This window comes from Chrysochloris asiatica, unplaced genomic scaffold, assembly GCF_000296735.1.
Source record: "Chrysochloris asiatica unplaced genomic scaffold, ChrAsi1.0 scaffold00288, whole genome shotgun sequence".
In the NCBI taxonomy this organism is placed as follows: Eukaryota; Metazoa; Chordata; class Mammalia; order Afrosoricida; family Chrysochloridae; genus Chrysochloris; species Chrysochloris asiatica.
In genome coordinates this window covers 2,169,604-2,183,574 of record NW_006408806.1, presented here as the reverse complement: position 1 = coordinate 2,183,574, position 13,971 = coordinate 2,169,604, and the positions used below count along the sequence as shown (strand labels likewise).

The 13,971-nt window shown below is 37.2% G+C and overlaps 1 protein-coding gene across 1 annotated transcript in view; it reads left to right on the top strand.

Moving 5' to 3' along the window:
• Positions 1 to 13,971, top strand: part of NDST3 (N-deacetylase/N-sulfotransferase (heparan glucosaminyl) 3) — a 382,934-nt gene that overhangs the window by 331,964 nt on the left and 36,999 nt on the right. The window contains exons 9-12 of the mRNA XM_006874590.1: positions 550 to 673; positions 3,432 to 3,606; positions 7,713 to 7,883; positions 9,534 to 9,643. Coding sequence (XP_006874652.1) covers positions 550 to 673; positions 3,432 to 3,606; positions 7,713 to 7,883; positions 9,534 to 9,643 — 580 coding nt within the window. The remainder of the gene's footprint in view (positions 1 to 549; positions 674 to 3,431; positions 3,607 to 7,712; positions 7,884 to 9,533; positions 9,644 to 13,971) is intronic.

Below are 13,971 nucleotides of genomic sequence, written 5' to 3'. Positions count from 1 at the left end.
AGACTCATTAACAACCTGCGATACGCAGATGATACAACCTTGCTTGCTGAAAGTGAAGAGGACTTAAAACATTTACTGATGAAGATCAAAGAGCACAAAGAGCCTTCTGTATGGTGGTTCAAGCTCACCAGTCGCTCCTTGGAAACATTATACCAGGTCCCAAAGGCACTTAACAACAGCAACAATATGTAAATATCTTCTCATCCTCAGAGCAACTCTTCAAGTAAGCAGTACATGTGATTTTCCATTTTAAAAACTAAGACAAAGAGAACTAGGCAAAGTTATTAAGCAAATCAATGCTTGAGCTAGAAACAAAAGCTAGTTTTCTCAAACCGTGCAACAAAATTATTCTCACACCACACTCTCCAAATTTTATGATCTGTTTTTTATGTTTAAATACTGAATATCTAATTAATTTAATTCAAGGGGAACTTAAGATGTATCTGCTTGAGTCATTGTAATATTTAGCCTTTTAATTACTTTGAAATGACAATATTAAAACATTATACCTTCAGTTAATTAACCTCTGCACCTCTCTTTTCTTTGCAGGTACCACAGCTTTGTATTTGTTCCTGGTTATGCATCCTTCCATCCTTAGTAACTCCCCCAGCCCAAAAACCTTTGAGGAGGTACAGTTCTTTAATAGAAATAACTACCACAGGGGGATTGATTGGTAAGATGGGTTATTAGTATAAATCTAAAAGTTTATGTACTGTACACAGTATAAAATTAGTACTAATAGTTATAAACATATGGTTATACCACAAGTAAAATTATCTTTTGTATGATGGAAAATTGATTGAATAATATTAAAAAGCACAGAAATTGTTCATGACAGACTCTTCTCAGTTTTTAAAGGGACTTGTTGACTCAAGAGTCTCATATATAATTTCAATTGTTTTTTTTTATTTGTTATATTAGCTATAGATATGAGGGCAGAGATATATAGCCTATTAACTGGGCATTTTATTCCTCTCTATTTTTAAGAAAATTCATGCTTCTCTTGTTATACACTTTGCATAAATGTTGCTATAGCCCACATATAATTTTACATTTTGCTTTGGCCTAAAAGTTAAAAAGACATAAAGTAATAAATAGAACAATATATGTGTGTATATTTAATGAGTAATAAAAGTTTTAAAAGCCATCATAAAATTAAATTAAATTTTTGCCCTTTGAATTAAAATTAGAAATCTTTTAAACATCTGAGGAAAATAGTTATCTTAAAATTAAATGTAAAAATGTCAAGCATAAAATATATCAATTAAGTAGAAATCAGTGGTGCAAAATGAATAATAAAGTACCTAGAAGTCTTGCCATTAATACCTACTACTGATAAGAGAATGATATAAAAGAGTAAAGTTGTTATAATAATTCTATAGCATGAAGATAATCCTTTTGAATGCATTTGAGCATAAAGAGTTGTTTATATTATATCAACATGTGTTGTAATAATGCAAGATTTCAACTTTAAAAGTGTCAAACCTTCCAGAGCTGATGACTGGAAAAGTTTTGAATGGAGAGATAAATGGGTTGAACATAATTTGACCATCTACTAGGATTTACATATATTCTAATTATTATATTTTTCATTACTAATTCTTCTATACAGTGAAAAATATTGATTATGTGATACTAAGTAACATCCATGAGAATCATGAACCCATCAGTTACTCAGCAGCTGTTTGACCAATGGCTCAAACATGAGATTAGTATACAATAGAATAAAATGACGTTAACTGTATAGGGTTTCCAAGGAGTGGCTTGTGGTTCAAACTGACCGTTGAGATAATCTTGTTGTTGTTAAGTGCTGTTAAGTCAATTCTGATTCATAGTGACCCAATAAAGTGTTTCTGAGTAGCAATCAGTGGGTTTGAACTGCTGACCCTGTGGTTTGCAGGCAAGTGCTGAACCTACAGCACCACACCAGGAGTTCTTAAAATCAATGTGTGCTTCTATATGAGACAAAGCCTGAAATTTGGCACCTTCTGTAAATAGAATGTACATCAAAACAGAGAACAAATCAAACTTTCCAGAAAATTTGCATATCCCTTTCTCCCTTAAAAGATACCAGATGACATATCATCAGCAAGGCAATTTACAGAAAGCATAATATGATTTCCTTACTGCTCAGAGTCTCAAGACATCACTTTGTTGTACCAGCCAAACTCTACAATATGTTAACAGCTGGAATCCTACCAGAAGCTTTTTCATATGAGATGATTAAAAGAAAACCAACATATTGTAAAAAGAAGTCATCACATAAATGTTAATGATTCATTTGTTCCTTAATTGTTGAGCTGCCTTATCCTGGTGGCACAAAGGCATCAACACTTATGAATTGAAGGGAGTAAACTATTTTTATATTATTGTTGTTGTTAAGTGCCATCAAGTCAGTTCTGACCCACAGCGACCTTATATAGGGTTTCTAAGGAGCGGCTGGTAAGCTTGAACCACTGACTTTGTGCTTCAAATTGACTTTGCAGTCCAGCACATTAGCCCACAGCCCACATCAGGACTCCTTTTTTATGTAACATAAAGGCTATTATTATGAGATATAAACTTCCTCAGAAATTAAATCTGTATGTTATCTCTAAAATGGCCCTCTTTCCTCTAAAATGTGTCCCTTGGCACATCAGAAACATCTACTACCATATGCTGAATTAGTTATATTTGACAAGAGTTGTGTAGGTGAAAAAGTAACAAAATCAGTTATAGCCTTCACTTCAGTCCTTGAGCATACAGGCTTTCCTTGTGTCCATTCTACTGGTGATTTAAATTCTCACCATACTTGAAGATACTGGACCGGACCTTAAGAAATTTGTTAGGATTTTATATTTTGAAATATTTATGCTTTTAAATTTTCTTATTGTTATTCTAAAAAGAACATAAGTTTTTCTAAATGGAAAAAAAATTAAGCAATTAGGCAATGTTTACACTAAAACTATCCTACACTTTAGCACTTTAAGGTTCATTATAACATCAGCACATCACATTAGTGAAAGTGGAAACTACTTCTGATGAAACACAAAATGCTTTGTCTAAAGCCTTTTAAAATGCTTTTGAGCTGAGCATAACATCTGTCTTTAACAAATTTTCTTTTTGGTTGACCATTTACTGTATTTCTACATCCAGATACATGTTATGTAATTAGGTTATTATTGCAGTTTTATCACTCTGTGTCTACATTTTAGTTCTTTTTTCCTGATATTAAGCAAAACAAACCCATATATATATATTTAGAAAAACTTTTTCTAAAGCTATTATTAGCATTCTGGATTTTTTCTCTTGCTAATTATCTGAGACAAGTATCTTGAAAATATCTTTTGCTTAGAAAACAAATGAATTTGTGGGACATCTTTAATATCATCAGTCACCAGGACAAGAGTAGAAAACAGAGTCTTCTTTTGAGAAAAATGTTCCTTTTCTAGGTATATGGATTTCTTCCCAGCCCCATCTAATGTCACCACTGACTTTCTGTTTGAGAAGAGTGCCAATTACTTCCACTCAGAGGAAGCTCCTAAAAGAGCTGCTTCTCTGGTCCCCAAAGCCAAGATCATCACCATCCTCATTGACCCATCAGATCGGGCATACTCCTGGTACCAGGTAAGGACAATGCAGACAGAAACCAGCAGAAAGAAAGTCTTATATAAAAAGGAAGCATGAAGATTGAAGGATGTTTTTTAAGCAATAACTACCTCCTCAGCTCTTGAACAAAACAAAAAGATTTATTAGTTGTTCAGTAACAGGAGAAAAATAGATAAAATTTTATTTGTCTCTATTGCTGTTGCTATTAAGTGCCATCGAGTCACTTTCGACCCATAGCAACCCTGTATAGGGTTTCCGAGGAGCAGCTGGTTAGCTTGAACTGCCGGCCTTGCGGTTCAAACCAACTTTGCAGTCCAGCACGGTAACCCACACCAGTAACGACTTATATTTTCTCTTAATAAAATGAAGTAATTAAATTAAAACATAATACATACAATATTGTGTCGATGTATATTTATCTGTGCTTCTACACATCAGCATTCTTAAAATATTATAACAACTAAAATCATTAATTTTCATCTAACACATGTGTAATGCTGCTATTATTATCTCAGTTTTACCCACAAGGATTATGATTGATTCTCTAAAACATAAGGTGGTGGATTTTTTTTCTGTAAAGAAAATATTTCAGGCATTGTGGGCCATCTAGTCTCTGTTGAAACTCTGCTGTTACAACATGAAAGCAGCTGTAGACAATAAATAAATGAATAAACATGGCTGTGTCCCAATGAAACTTACTTTTCAGAAACAGACAGTAATCTGAAATGACCCTTTAGCTAGTTTTCCAACCTCTGCTCTATTGTTGTTAACTGCCATCAAGCTGGTCCCTTACCAATGGTTACCCCATGCACGTCAGAACGAAATGTTGCCTGGTCCTATGCCGTCCCCATGTTCAGCTAAAGACCAGGCTACTGTGACCCGTAAGGCTTTCTTTCATTGTCTGATTTTCAGAAGCAGATCACCACTCCATCTCACTAAGGATAGCTGCTGTCCCCTGCTCATAAAGAGCTCCTGGTGGGGCAATGATTAAGTGCTTGGTTGCTATCCAAAAGGTCAGCAGTTCAAACCCACTCTGCTACAGAAAAGACCTACTGATCTGCTCCCATAAGGATTACAGGCTAGGATACCCTATAGGGCAGTTGTACCCTACCCTATAGAATTGCTGTGAGTCAGCACACAACAGAAGAAACAGATTAATGACAAAATGATTTAAGAATTCTTCATTACTGAAAGCCTAACCAGTCTAAACCTTTGCTCTTTTAAAATTTCTTTCTTATGCTTCAGATTAAAAATCAGTTTAGAAACAATGATTTTGAAATAATTTAGGACTCTAATAATGAGGTTGGCCCAGGACTGGATAATGTTCCATTCTGTTGTGCATACGGTCATTATGAATTGGTACCGACTTGATGGCACATAACAACAACAACAACAATATATCAAATACATTTTTACTGTAACATATAATTAAAATAATACCCAAAAAATCTGTTGCAGTGACTTTTATTACCAAATGGAAAGTCTCAATTCAGAGCAGCTAGAATAAACATGTTGTTGTTGTTAGAAGCCACTGTTGAGTTGGGTCCCATTCACAGAGACCCTGTACAGCGGTACAAAGAAGGGCTTTAAATCTGCAGGAGCAGAGAGCCTCATCTTTCTTCCAGGGAGTGGCTCGAACCTCAGACTTTGTGGTTTGAAGTGCAGTGCTTATCATATGGAGCCACCATGCTCTCCTATAATAAACAGGAAAGGGTAAAAAAATTAATGGGGTATAAGAGCCTGTAGTCTCCAGGGTCCTTAATTAATCATTCCTTAGTATTGTCATTTAAACCACACTTTCCTGATGCTCGCGTGTTCATCATCATCAAATAATTTCAATGCCTGCTGTGCAGGACTGTAAGGTCGTTTTGAACCACAAGGTAGGAGTTGAAACCCACCAGCCACTCCTTAGAAAACCTGTACAGGATCACTGTGAGTCAGAACGTACTCAATGGCACTTAACAACCGCAACAAGAAGTACAATGTAGAGTTGCTGGGTGGTGCAAATGGTTAGCAAACTTAGCTGCTAATCAAAAGTTTGGCAGTGTGAATTCACTCAGAGAGGTCTCACAAGAAATGAGTAGTGATCAACCATTGAAGACCCTATGGAGCACAGTTCCATTCTGCATACGTGGGGTATCCAGGATCTGAAACTGACTCTGTGATTTTTGGTGTGCCAAGTATTGTTCTAAGGTAAATTCAATGTGGATGTTGTTTTCCAATGCAGATGCTACTGCTGGGGAAATATGTATAAATAACCAGTATCCAAGTTACAAAGTACTAAATGGCACATGAGCTACAGATAATATGTTGTGGGGGTTAGTCGGATAATGACTACCAGGGACAAGTCTCAAGACATGTTAGGTTATTAACTGGCAGCAGCAAGGAAACCCAAATACCAGAGGAACCATGAGATCTCCCTCAAAGACGAAAGAGGGACAGGATTTTTATAAGATGTGTGAAGGGAAAATTTTAGGTAAGATTAAAATGAAAGGGTGTGTTAAGAGGTACAAAGAAGGATTATGTGGAAAGCAGTTAACAGTAGGCTATGGCTGCAAAGCCAACTAAGGGTCCTATTTCCTCATAAACTATACAGTCAAGATAAAATGTAGAATGTTGACTCCATAAATCCCTTATCTATAACTCTGCACCTGGTTGGAAAAAGGCTACTTCCATGTTAAAGCAACCCACATGGCTCAACTTCTTCGGGCAAAAGGGGGATGCACCTATTTCATTGATACAATTTCCAACAGCAAAGTTCCTGACAACCTATAATTGTAGAGAATGTTTCTGAGCTCTGGGTTGTTGTTGTTAACAGAAAGCAGTTTTACCCGTTCACAAGAAGAGGAAGAGATTCTCAGGGAAGGCTTTGTAGCTGGGGCTCAGTGAGGAAGGTCATAAAATAATAGAATCTTAAAACAGACTTATTGATAATAATCTGCATAATAGGGACTAGAGACATCTTGAGAAACTAAAACCCATGAAATCCACAAGTTCAAGTTAATTACTCATGTCAAACTCTTGAAGTCGTCTTTTTAAAGTAAAATGCACAGCAATTGCAAAGGGACTGATTTGATTTTGAGCGTTTTACTTCTTTCTACCAAGTACCTGGAGAAAAGAAAAATAAACCTTAATTGACTCAAATAGAAAGAAGAAAATTGCAGCTTGGCAACCACTTAGCCCCTGAAAAATTGAGAATTTACTGAAAAAGGGATGTCTCAAAGCTGCGAGCTAACAAAACGTCCTAAATATTGCAAATAAATTACTCCACGGTGGCAAAATGCAGGACTTAACAAAGTCCAGTAGAGTTTGAAGTACAATAATTTGAATTCCAATTCCAGCAGACTTGCTATTCAACTAGATGTGGTAAACACCCACAAACCCACCACTAATCCTGAATATTTATTGGTCAATTTAAGGAAAAGGTGATTTCCTCAAACCCATGGGCCTGAGCCTGAGCCATTATGAAACATTTTCCTATTTGGATTGCTGCTTTCTGCATTTTCTGCACAATAAATGGTTTCTGACTCACCACAAAGGTTACCATTAGATAAGATAATATTGGCTTTTAGACGCTAGGTAATATATGATAAAAGCTGTGAATTTCAGATAATGTACATGTCAGAGTTTTCAGTAGTTTCTCCATTTAAAGTAGCCAGCAGAGCATTTCTAATCTAAAACTGCATTACTAGATGGAGCAAAACTCTTCAGCAGAACTAGTAGAGTGTTTTGTGAATTATGGGTAGTCACTGGACTTGATAGAAGGCTTGCTTATGGGCAGAAAAGGGAGCATTAGTTCAGGCTCAAAAGTTTACTTCCAGAATAAATTACATACACTGAGGAAACCAGCTCAAAAAAAAAAAAAAAGGTTGGTTAAAAAAAGTCATATCTATAAGGATTCAGCTTCTACAAAATAAGTTGTCAAAAATACATTCTAACCAGTACCATAACTTCCAGTCCTGATGCTTGAAGCAAATATTTTCATCCTTTATTAATTACAAAACAAGTAAATCTCCAACAGTGAGGCACTCCTTCCATAGCATTGAGACTTGTCACAAAGATTGATTTTTAATTATTTATGCCTATGGTTCCAGTTAGTTTAATTGCCTACCTTTTCATCCCAGCATCAGCGATCTCATGAAGACCCAACAGCTCTGAAGTTTACCTTCTACGAAGTAATTTCAGCCAGTCCCCACGCACCCTCTGAGCTCAAAGCCTTGCAGAAGAGATGTTTGGTCCCTGGGTGGTATGCCAACCACATCGAGAGATGGCTGGTTTATTTCCCCCCCTTTCAGGTACAGAGTAATAAGCATTTACACCATGTTACCATCTCATTAAGTTAATGACTTTGCCTCTAGGACACAGGAAATTTTCACTCATTAAAACATTACTAGATTTTACTCTTTAGTTGTAAATAATGAAATTATGGCAAAGAATAACAGATAAGCAGAGGTTTGGGGGGAAAAAACTGCTTAATTTCTTTTTAAGAGTATTTCAGAATAATTCTCCTTGCTTTATTTTCTAGTGCATATCTTTCCTGATTGTAGAATGCTTCAAACACCTTAGAGCCCTGATTCTTATTCTGAGAAGAATGCTTGAAAACCTCTTAACCAAAAAAGACAAACCTTGTTTTGTTTAATTAAGTGGTATTATTTCCCTTTTGAACCACCGTGTTCAATTTTTGATAAGTTCTATGTTTTTCATGGCTTCTTTGTTCCTCTGTTTGGACTAGCATTAACCTAAATTGTAAAATCAACCTGTACAGTGGATTCCATAAACAATCCAGTCACACCAAATGTGATGGTGTGACTTGAAGGCACTTAACAACCACCACCACGTATTTAAAGTTACATTTGTTGTTGTTAAGTGCTGTCAAGTCGGTTCAACTCATAGCAACCCTATATAGAGTTTCTGAGGAGTGGCTGATGGGTTTGAACTGCTGACCTTGCAGTTAACAGGTCCACGCTTCTCCTACAGCTAAATAAAATTCAAAAATCAGTTCCTCCATCACCTTAGCCACATTTCAAATGCTCAATAGTCACACATTGTTGTTTGTTATTGTTGTTAAGTGTCGTCGAGTTGGTTCTGACTCATGGGAACTCTATATATGGTTTCCGAGGAGTAGCTGATGCATTTGAACCACCAACCCTGTGGTTAGCACTCCAGTGCTTATCCTACAGCACCACACCAGGACCCCAGGCATGTAATAGACACAGCATATGTAGAACATGTCTATGATCTCAGAACTGGACAATACTGCTCTAGATTAAATGGAACACTGTATTAGGAAACAGTATGGGCAAGGGTTGCATTACAAGCATTGTTGCTTTCTACCATGGTACTTTGTCCTCTTATTTTGCTGGATCCACTCCTCTCCCTCACCAAAGTAACAAGCAAATGCCCCCCATTAGTCTACTGAGGAGCTTCTGCCCGTACTCAGGCTCTCTGAAAATCTACTTTCTTCCCCTAGTAGATCATCAAAGCACTTCTTAAAACATTACAGAACCACTCTTAAAATGAAATGTGAAGAATAATGTCCTCATCTCATTACATCTGGTCTTATTATTAGACTTTTTTCTTTTCTACTGCATTTCTTTCCAGCTTTGATGATGGAATGATTGTTTGCTTTGTTTTTAATCTTGAGTTCCATTTGTGATTTTTGTATTCACATTGCTAAGCTATCTAGGACCCCTCAAATGACTTCGTTGAAAGTTTTCATAGTGATTACAATACTTCTCAGATTATAAAACATGAGTGTATTTAATTGGAGTAACATTTCTTATTCTAGGTCATTAATGAAGAGTAACTGGTTAAGTCTAACAGCAATGTATGCAAATCCCCTCAGGACCCTGTTTCACATTGAATGAGTTCACAGTGTAGAATTTTTTATTTTACAATTGATATGCATTGTCTTTTTTGTTTTGTTCTTTCCTTTGGTAATTTAGTTGCTAATTATCGATGGGCAACAGCTAAGAATTGATCCAGCTACAGTAATGGATGAAGTACAGAAGTTTCTGGGAGTGTCTCCTCATTATAATTACTCTGAAGCTTTAACGTAAGTTCATTTTCTAAATAAACCGTTGAAATTTCAGCAGAGAACTAATATTAAAGAAATTGTAGTTTAGTGAAGCAGTTGTCAAAGTAGCTGTTTTCTCCTTGTTGTTAGATGCCTTAAATTGATATTTGACTCATAGTAACCTCACGTGAGAGAATAGAACCATCCCATAGGATTGTCTAAGGAACTCTGATAGCATAGGGGTTATGAATCAGGCTGCTAATCTCAAGATCAGCAGTTTGAAACAATCAGCAGTTCTGCAGGAGAAAGATGAGGTTTTCTGCTCCCGTAAAGATATACAGCCTTGGAAACCCTATACAGGGTCACTGTGAGTCAGAATCAACTACATGGCACACCACCACCTCAGGACTGTCTGGATTGTAATCTTCACAGGAACAAGTCGCCATGTCTTTCTCCCACATTGCCTTAGAGTAGATTTGAACAGCCAACCTTTCTGATAGCAGTTAAGCACTAACCATTGTCCCAGCAAGGATCCCACATGTTTCATTGTTGTTGTTGTTAAGGGTCGTCAAGTTGGTTCCAACTCATAGTGACCCTCATAGTGTCCCCGTATAGAGTTTCCAAATAGTGATTGGTGAGTTTGAACACCAACCTGGAGGTTAGCAGTCCAGTGCTTATTCTACATACCTGATTCTTTTACAATTTGTTGTTAACCCCTGGAAAAGAATACTTCAATAGTATAACAAAGAAATGTAATACATCTTATTTTGATTTCTAATTTGCTTTGACCCATTTAATGATGCCAAATAGCAAAGATTCCCTATGAAGAAATTAGAAAAGCAAAGCAGTCATAAATCTTAAAGCCAATCAAAAATCTACCTCCAGGAAGTCTATTTCAAATAGTAGCAGTCTTATTTGTGGCCCTGAAGGGTAAGCACTGGCATGCCAACTGAAAGGTTGGTGGTTCAAGCCCACAAGCCACTCCTTAAAAACCCTATTGTTGTTAGGTGCCATTGAGTCGGTACTGATTCACAGTGGCCCTATGTACAATAGAACAAAACACTGCCTGATCCTGGGCCAATCTCACTATTGTTGCCACTCTTGAGCCCATTGATGCTGCCATTTTGCCAGTCAATCTCGATGGGGGTCTTCCTCTTTTTCTCTGACCCTCCCCCTTACCAAACATGATATCCTTCTCCAGTGACTGGTCCCTCCTGACAATATGTCTGAAGTAGGAGAGACAAAGTTTGGACATCCTGGCCTCCAAGGAGCACTCTGGCTGCACTACTTCCAACAAAAATCTATTGGTTCTTTTGGCAGCCCATGGCACTTTCAATATTCTCCTCCAACAACATAACTCAAAAGCATCAATCTTGTACGGTCTTCCTTATTCACTGCCCAACTTTCGCATGCATATGAGGTTATTGAAAATACCATGGCTTGGGTCAGGCGCACCTTAGTCTTCAAGCTGACATCTTTGCTCTTCAACACTGTAAAAAGGTCTTGTGCAGCAGATTTGCCTAATGCAATATGCCGTTGGATTTCTTGACTGCTGCGTCCATGAGTGTTGATAATTGATCCAAGAAGAAGGAAGTCATTGACAACTTTAATCTTTTCTTTGTTGATAAGAATGTTGTTTATTGGTCCAGTGGTGAGGATTTTTGTCTTCTTTACATTGAGATGTAATCCATACTGAAGGTTGTGCTGAGTCACTATTAGTCAGAACAACTCGATGGCACTGAACAACAATATAGGACAGAGTAGAACTCTTTGTTAGGGTTTCCCAAACTATAAATCTTTACAGGATCAAAAAATCTCATCTTTCTGTGGAGCCATTGATGGGTTTGAACCATCAAACTTGCAGTTAACAGACCAATCCTTAACCCATGTCATTATGACTACTTTTAAAGCTGACAGCTAACCCTAAAATTACTTGTTAGTATAAACATCAACGAGGTAGCTTTTGAATGAACACCTTTTTCCACAGTGAACATCCAGAAATAATGTCATATAGCAAGAAATTGTCCAATAGAAGACTAGCTAGTCAACAGTGCTGTACTGTTAACACTGTCATCTCTTCTTCAGAGGCCACAGCAGTTAGAAAATCGGTTTGTTTTCCTTGTTCCCATTCCCTCTGATTTTCTTAAACATTTGACTCAACCAAAGCCAGAACTAGGTGAGGGGACAGGCACTAGGACTCAGAATTGAAGAAGGCACGTACCCCCATGCATATGTAATGTGTTGATTATAAGCACTTACCTAAAGCTTGTGTTGTAGGTGCCTCTCCTGCCTCACCCTTGACTTGATGCTGGATTCTATTTCATTCTTTAAATAAGAGCTTCCTATTTCTTTGTCCATTTATAAAGCCTGCCAATAAGATTGATGAGGGTCATGTTTGTTTCTATGGATTATACAGGGACCAACTTGAAGATGCTGAGTTAGATGGGCCATGAATCTGACTGTATATTGTTTTAGGGTCTCAGACTTGAGCTTTAAAAAGACTGTATTATAGGATTTGTCCAATGTATATCTCAGTTCTGTAGAGAATGGATTTTCCCATGACAATACAGAAAATGAGGGGTAGTCTTGCTTGCACTAAAACACCATCAGGAAAACTTCAAATAGCAGTATATATCTTGTATAAATCAGACATGGAGATACATGTCAAAGAGACATTTTAGTTTAGAGGATGAAATCTTTGGAGTTTTGAGCTTCTATATTGAGAATCATTGACTTTGTTGTTACTATTAACATCAGGCCTGTCTGTTTTTTTACTATCCAAGTGCCAACACAGACACAAGTCTTAGGCATTTAACATTCAGCCTTGACCTTAAAGAAAGCTGAGTGATTTTAGCTTGCAGTTAGAAATTCCAGTCCACTTTCTGCTTTATATCTTTGTAAGCATCTCTTAGGAATAAAAAAAAAAAAAAAGACTTTTATTTTCTAAACTGTTTTCTATTTCTATTGACTTATCGTTGTGTCTTTTTTATAGAGTATATAGCAAAGCATTGTATCACTGTATTTCAGAATAAAAGAAGTGAAGTATTCTATAAAGACATAATCTCGTTTTTCTTTATGGCGTGGTCCTTGACTTGCATGCTGTGTATTTGTCCCCTCTGCCTCCAACTCAGCAGCAAGCTTTTTATTCATTTCCACTGCCTAGAAAAAGCCATGTTAAACTTAAGAGAATTAATATCAAAGCAATGTGCTGTGTACAAAGAACTGTGGGTCATTTTGCACCAGAGATGTATCTAGCTAAAATTACCCATTATGTGATTCTCTAACTTGGTTGGGGGCTCAGTGGGTGAAGTAGCAAGATAAGATATGTGTAGTCTTGAAACCACAGGTCCTGGTCTAGCCAGTTGCCCAAACCCTCCACCCTGCTGATAGAGAAAATTCACATCCACTCAGTTTCATTTTATATTTTCTTGTCAGTCATCAGTTGGCCTGACATACCCTGTAAAAACCATCAGTGCACTTGTAAAATACATGGGAGTTTAATATCATTGTTTTAGGTCTAAATTGTTAAAGACATTGAGTGGCTAAATTATTCCTCCTTTATTCTATACTCTGTGTGGTTGTTTATCTGAATCCTGGTCTCATGGGTAAATTACTTTCGGTGCAGAAACTGTTTTGATAGTTGCTTCTCTATTGCTTTGAAAATGCTGGTGATGACTGTTATTGTTGTTGGGTGCCATCGAGTTGGTACAAACCCATAGTCACCTTATGCACAGCAGAACGAAACACTGCCCAATCCTGGACCAACCTCACTACTGTTGCCACGCTTGAGTCCATCGATGCTGCCACTTGGCTAATCTATCTTGTTGGGGGTCTTCCTCTTTTTCTCTGTCCCTCTACCTTACAAAACATGATATCCTTCCACAGAGACTGGTCCCTCCTGACAATATGTCCGAATTATGAGAAACAAGTTTGGCCATTTGGCCTCCAAGGAGCACTCTGGCTGCACTTCTTCCCTCTAGCTGCACTTCTTCCAGAACGGATCTATTGTTTCTTCTGGCAGCCCATGGCACCTTCAATACTCTCCTCCAACACCATAACTCAAAAGCATTAATTCTTCCAACAGTCTTCCTTATTCACTATCCAGCTTTCGCATGCATATGAGGTTATTGAAAATACCATGGCTTGGTTCAGGAGCATCTTAGTCCTCAAGCTGACATCTTTGCTCTTCAACACTTATAAAAGGTCTTGTGCAGCTATTTACCTAATACAATATGTCGTTTGATTTCTTGACTGCTGCTTCCATGAGTGTTGATAGTTGATAAAGGAAGAATGAAGTCCTTGACAACTTCAATCTTTTCTCTGTTGATAAGAATGTTGTTTATTGGTCCAGTGGTGAGGATTTTTGT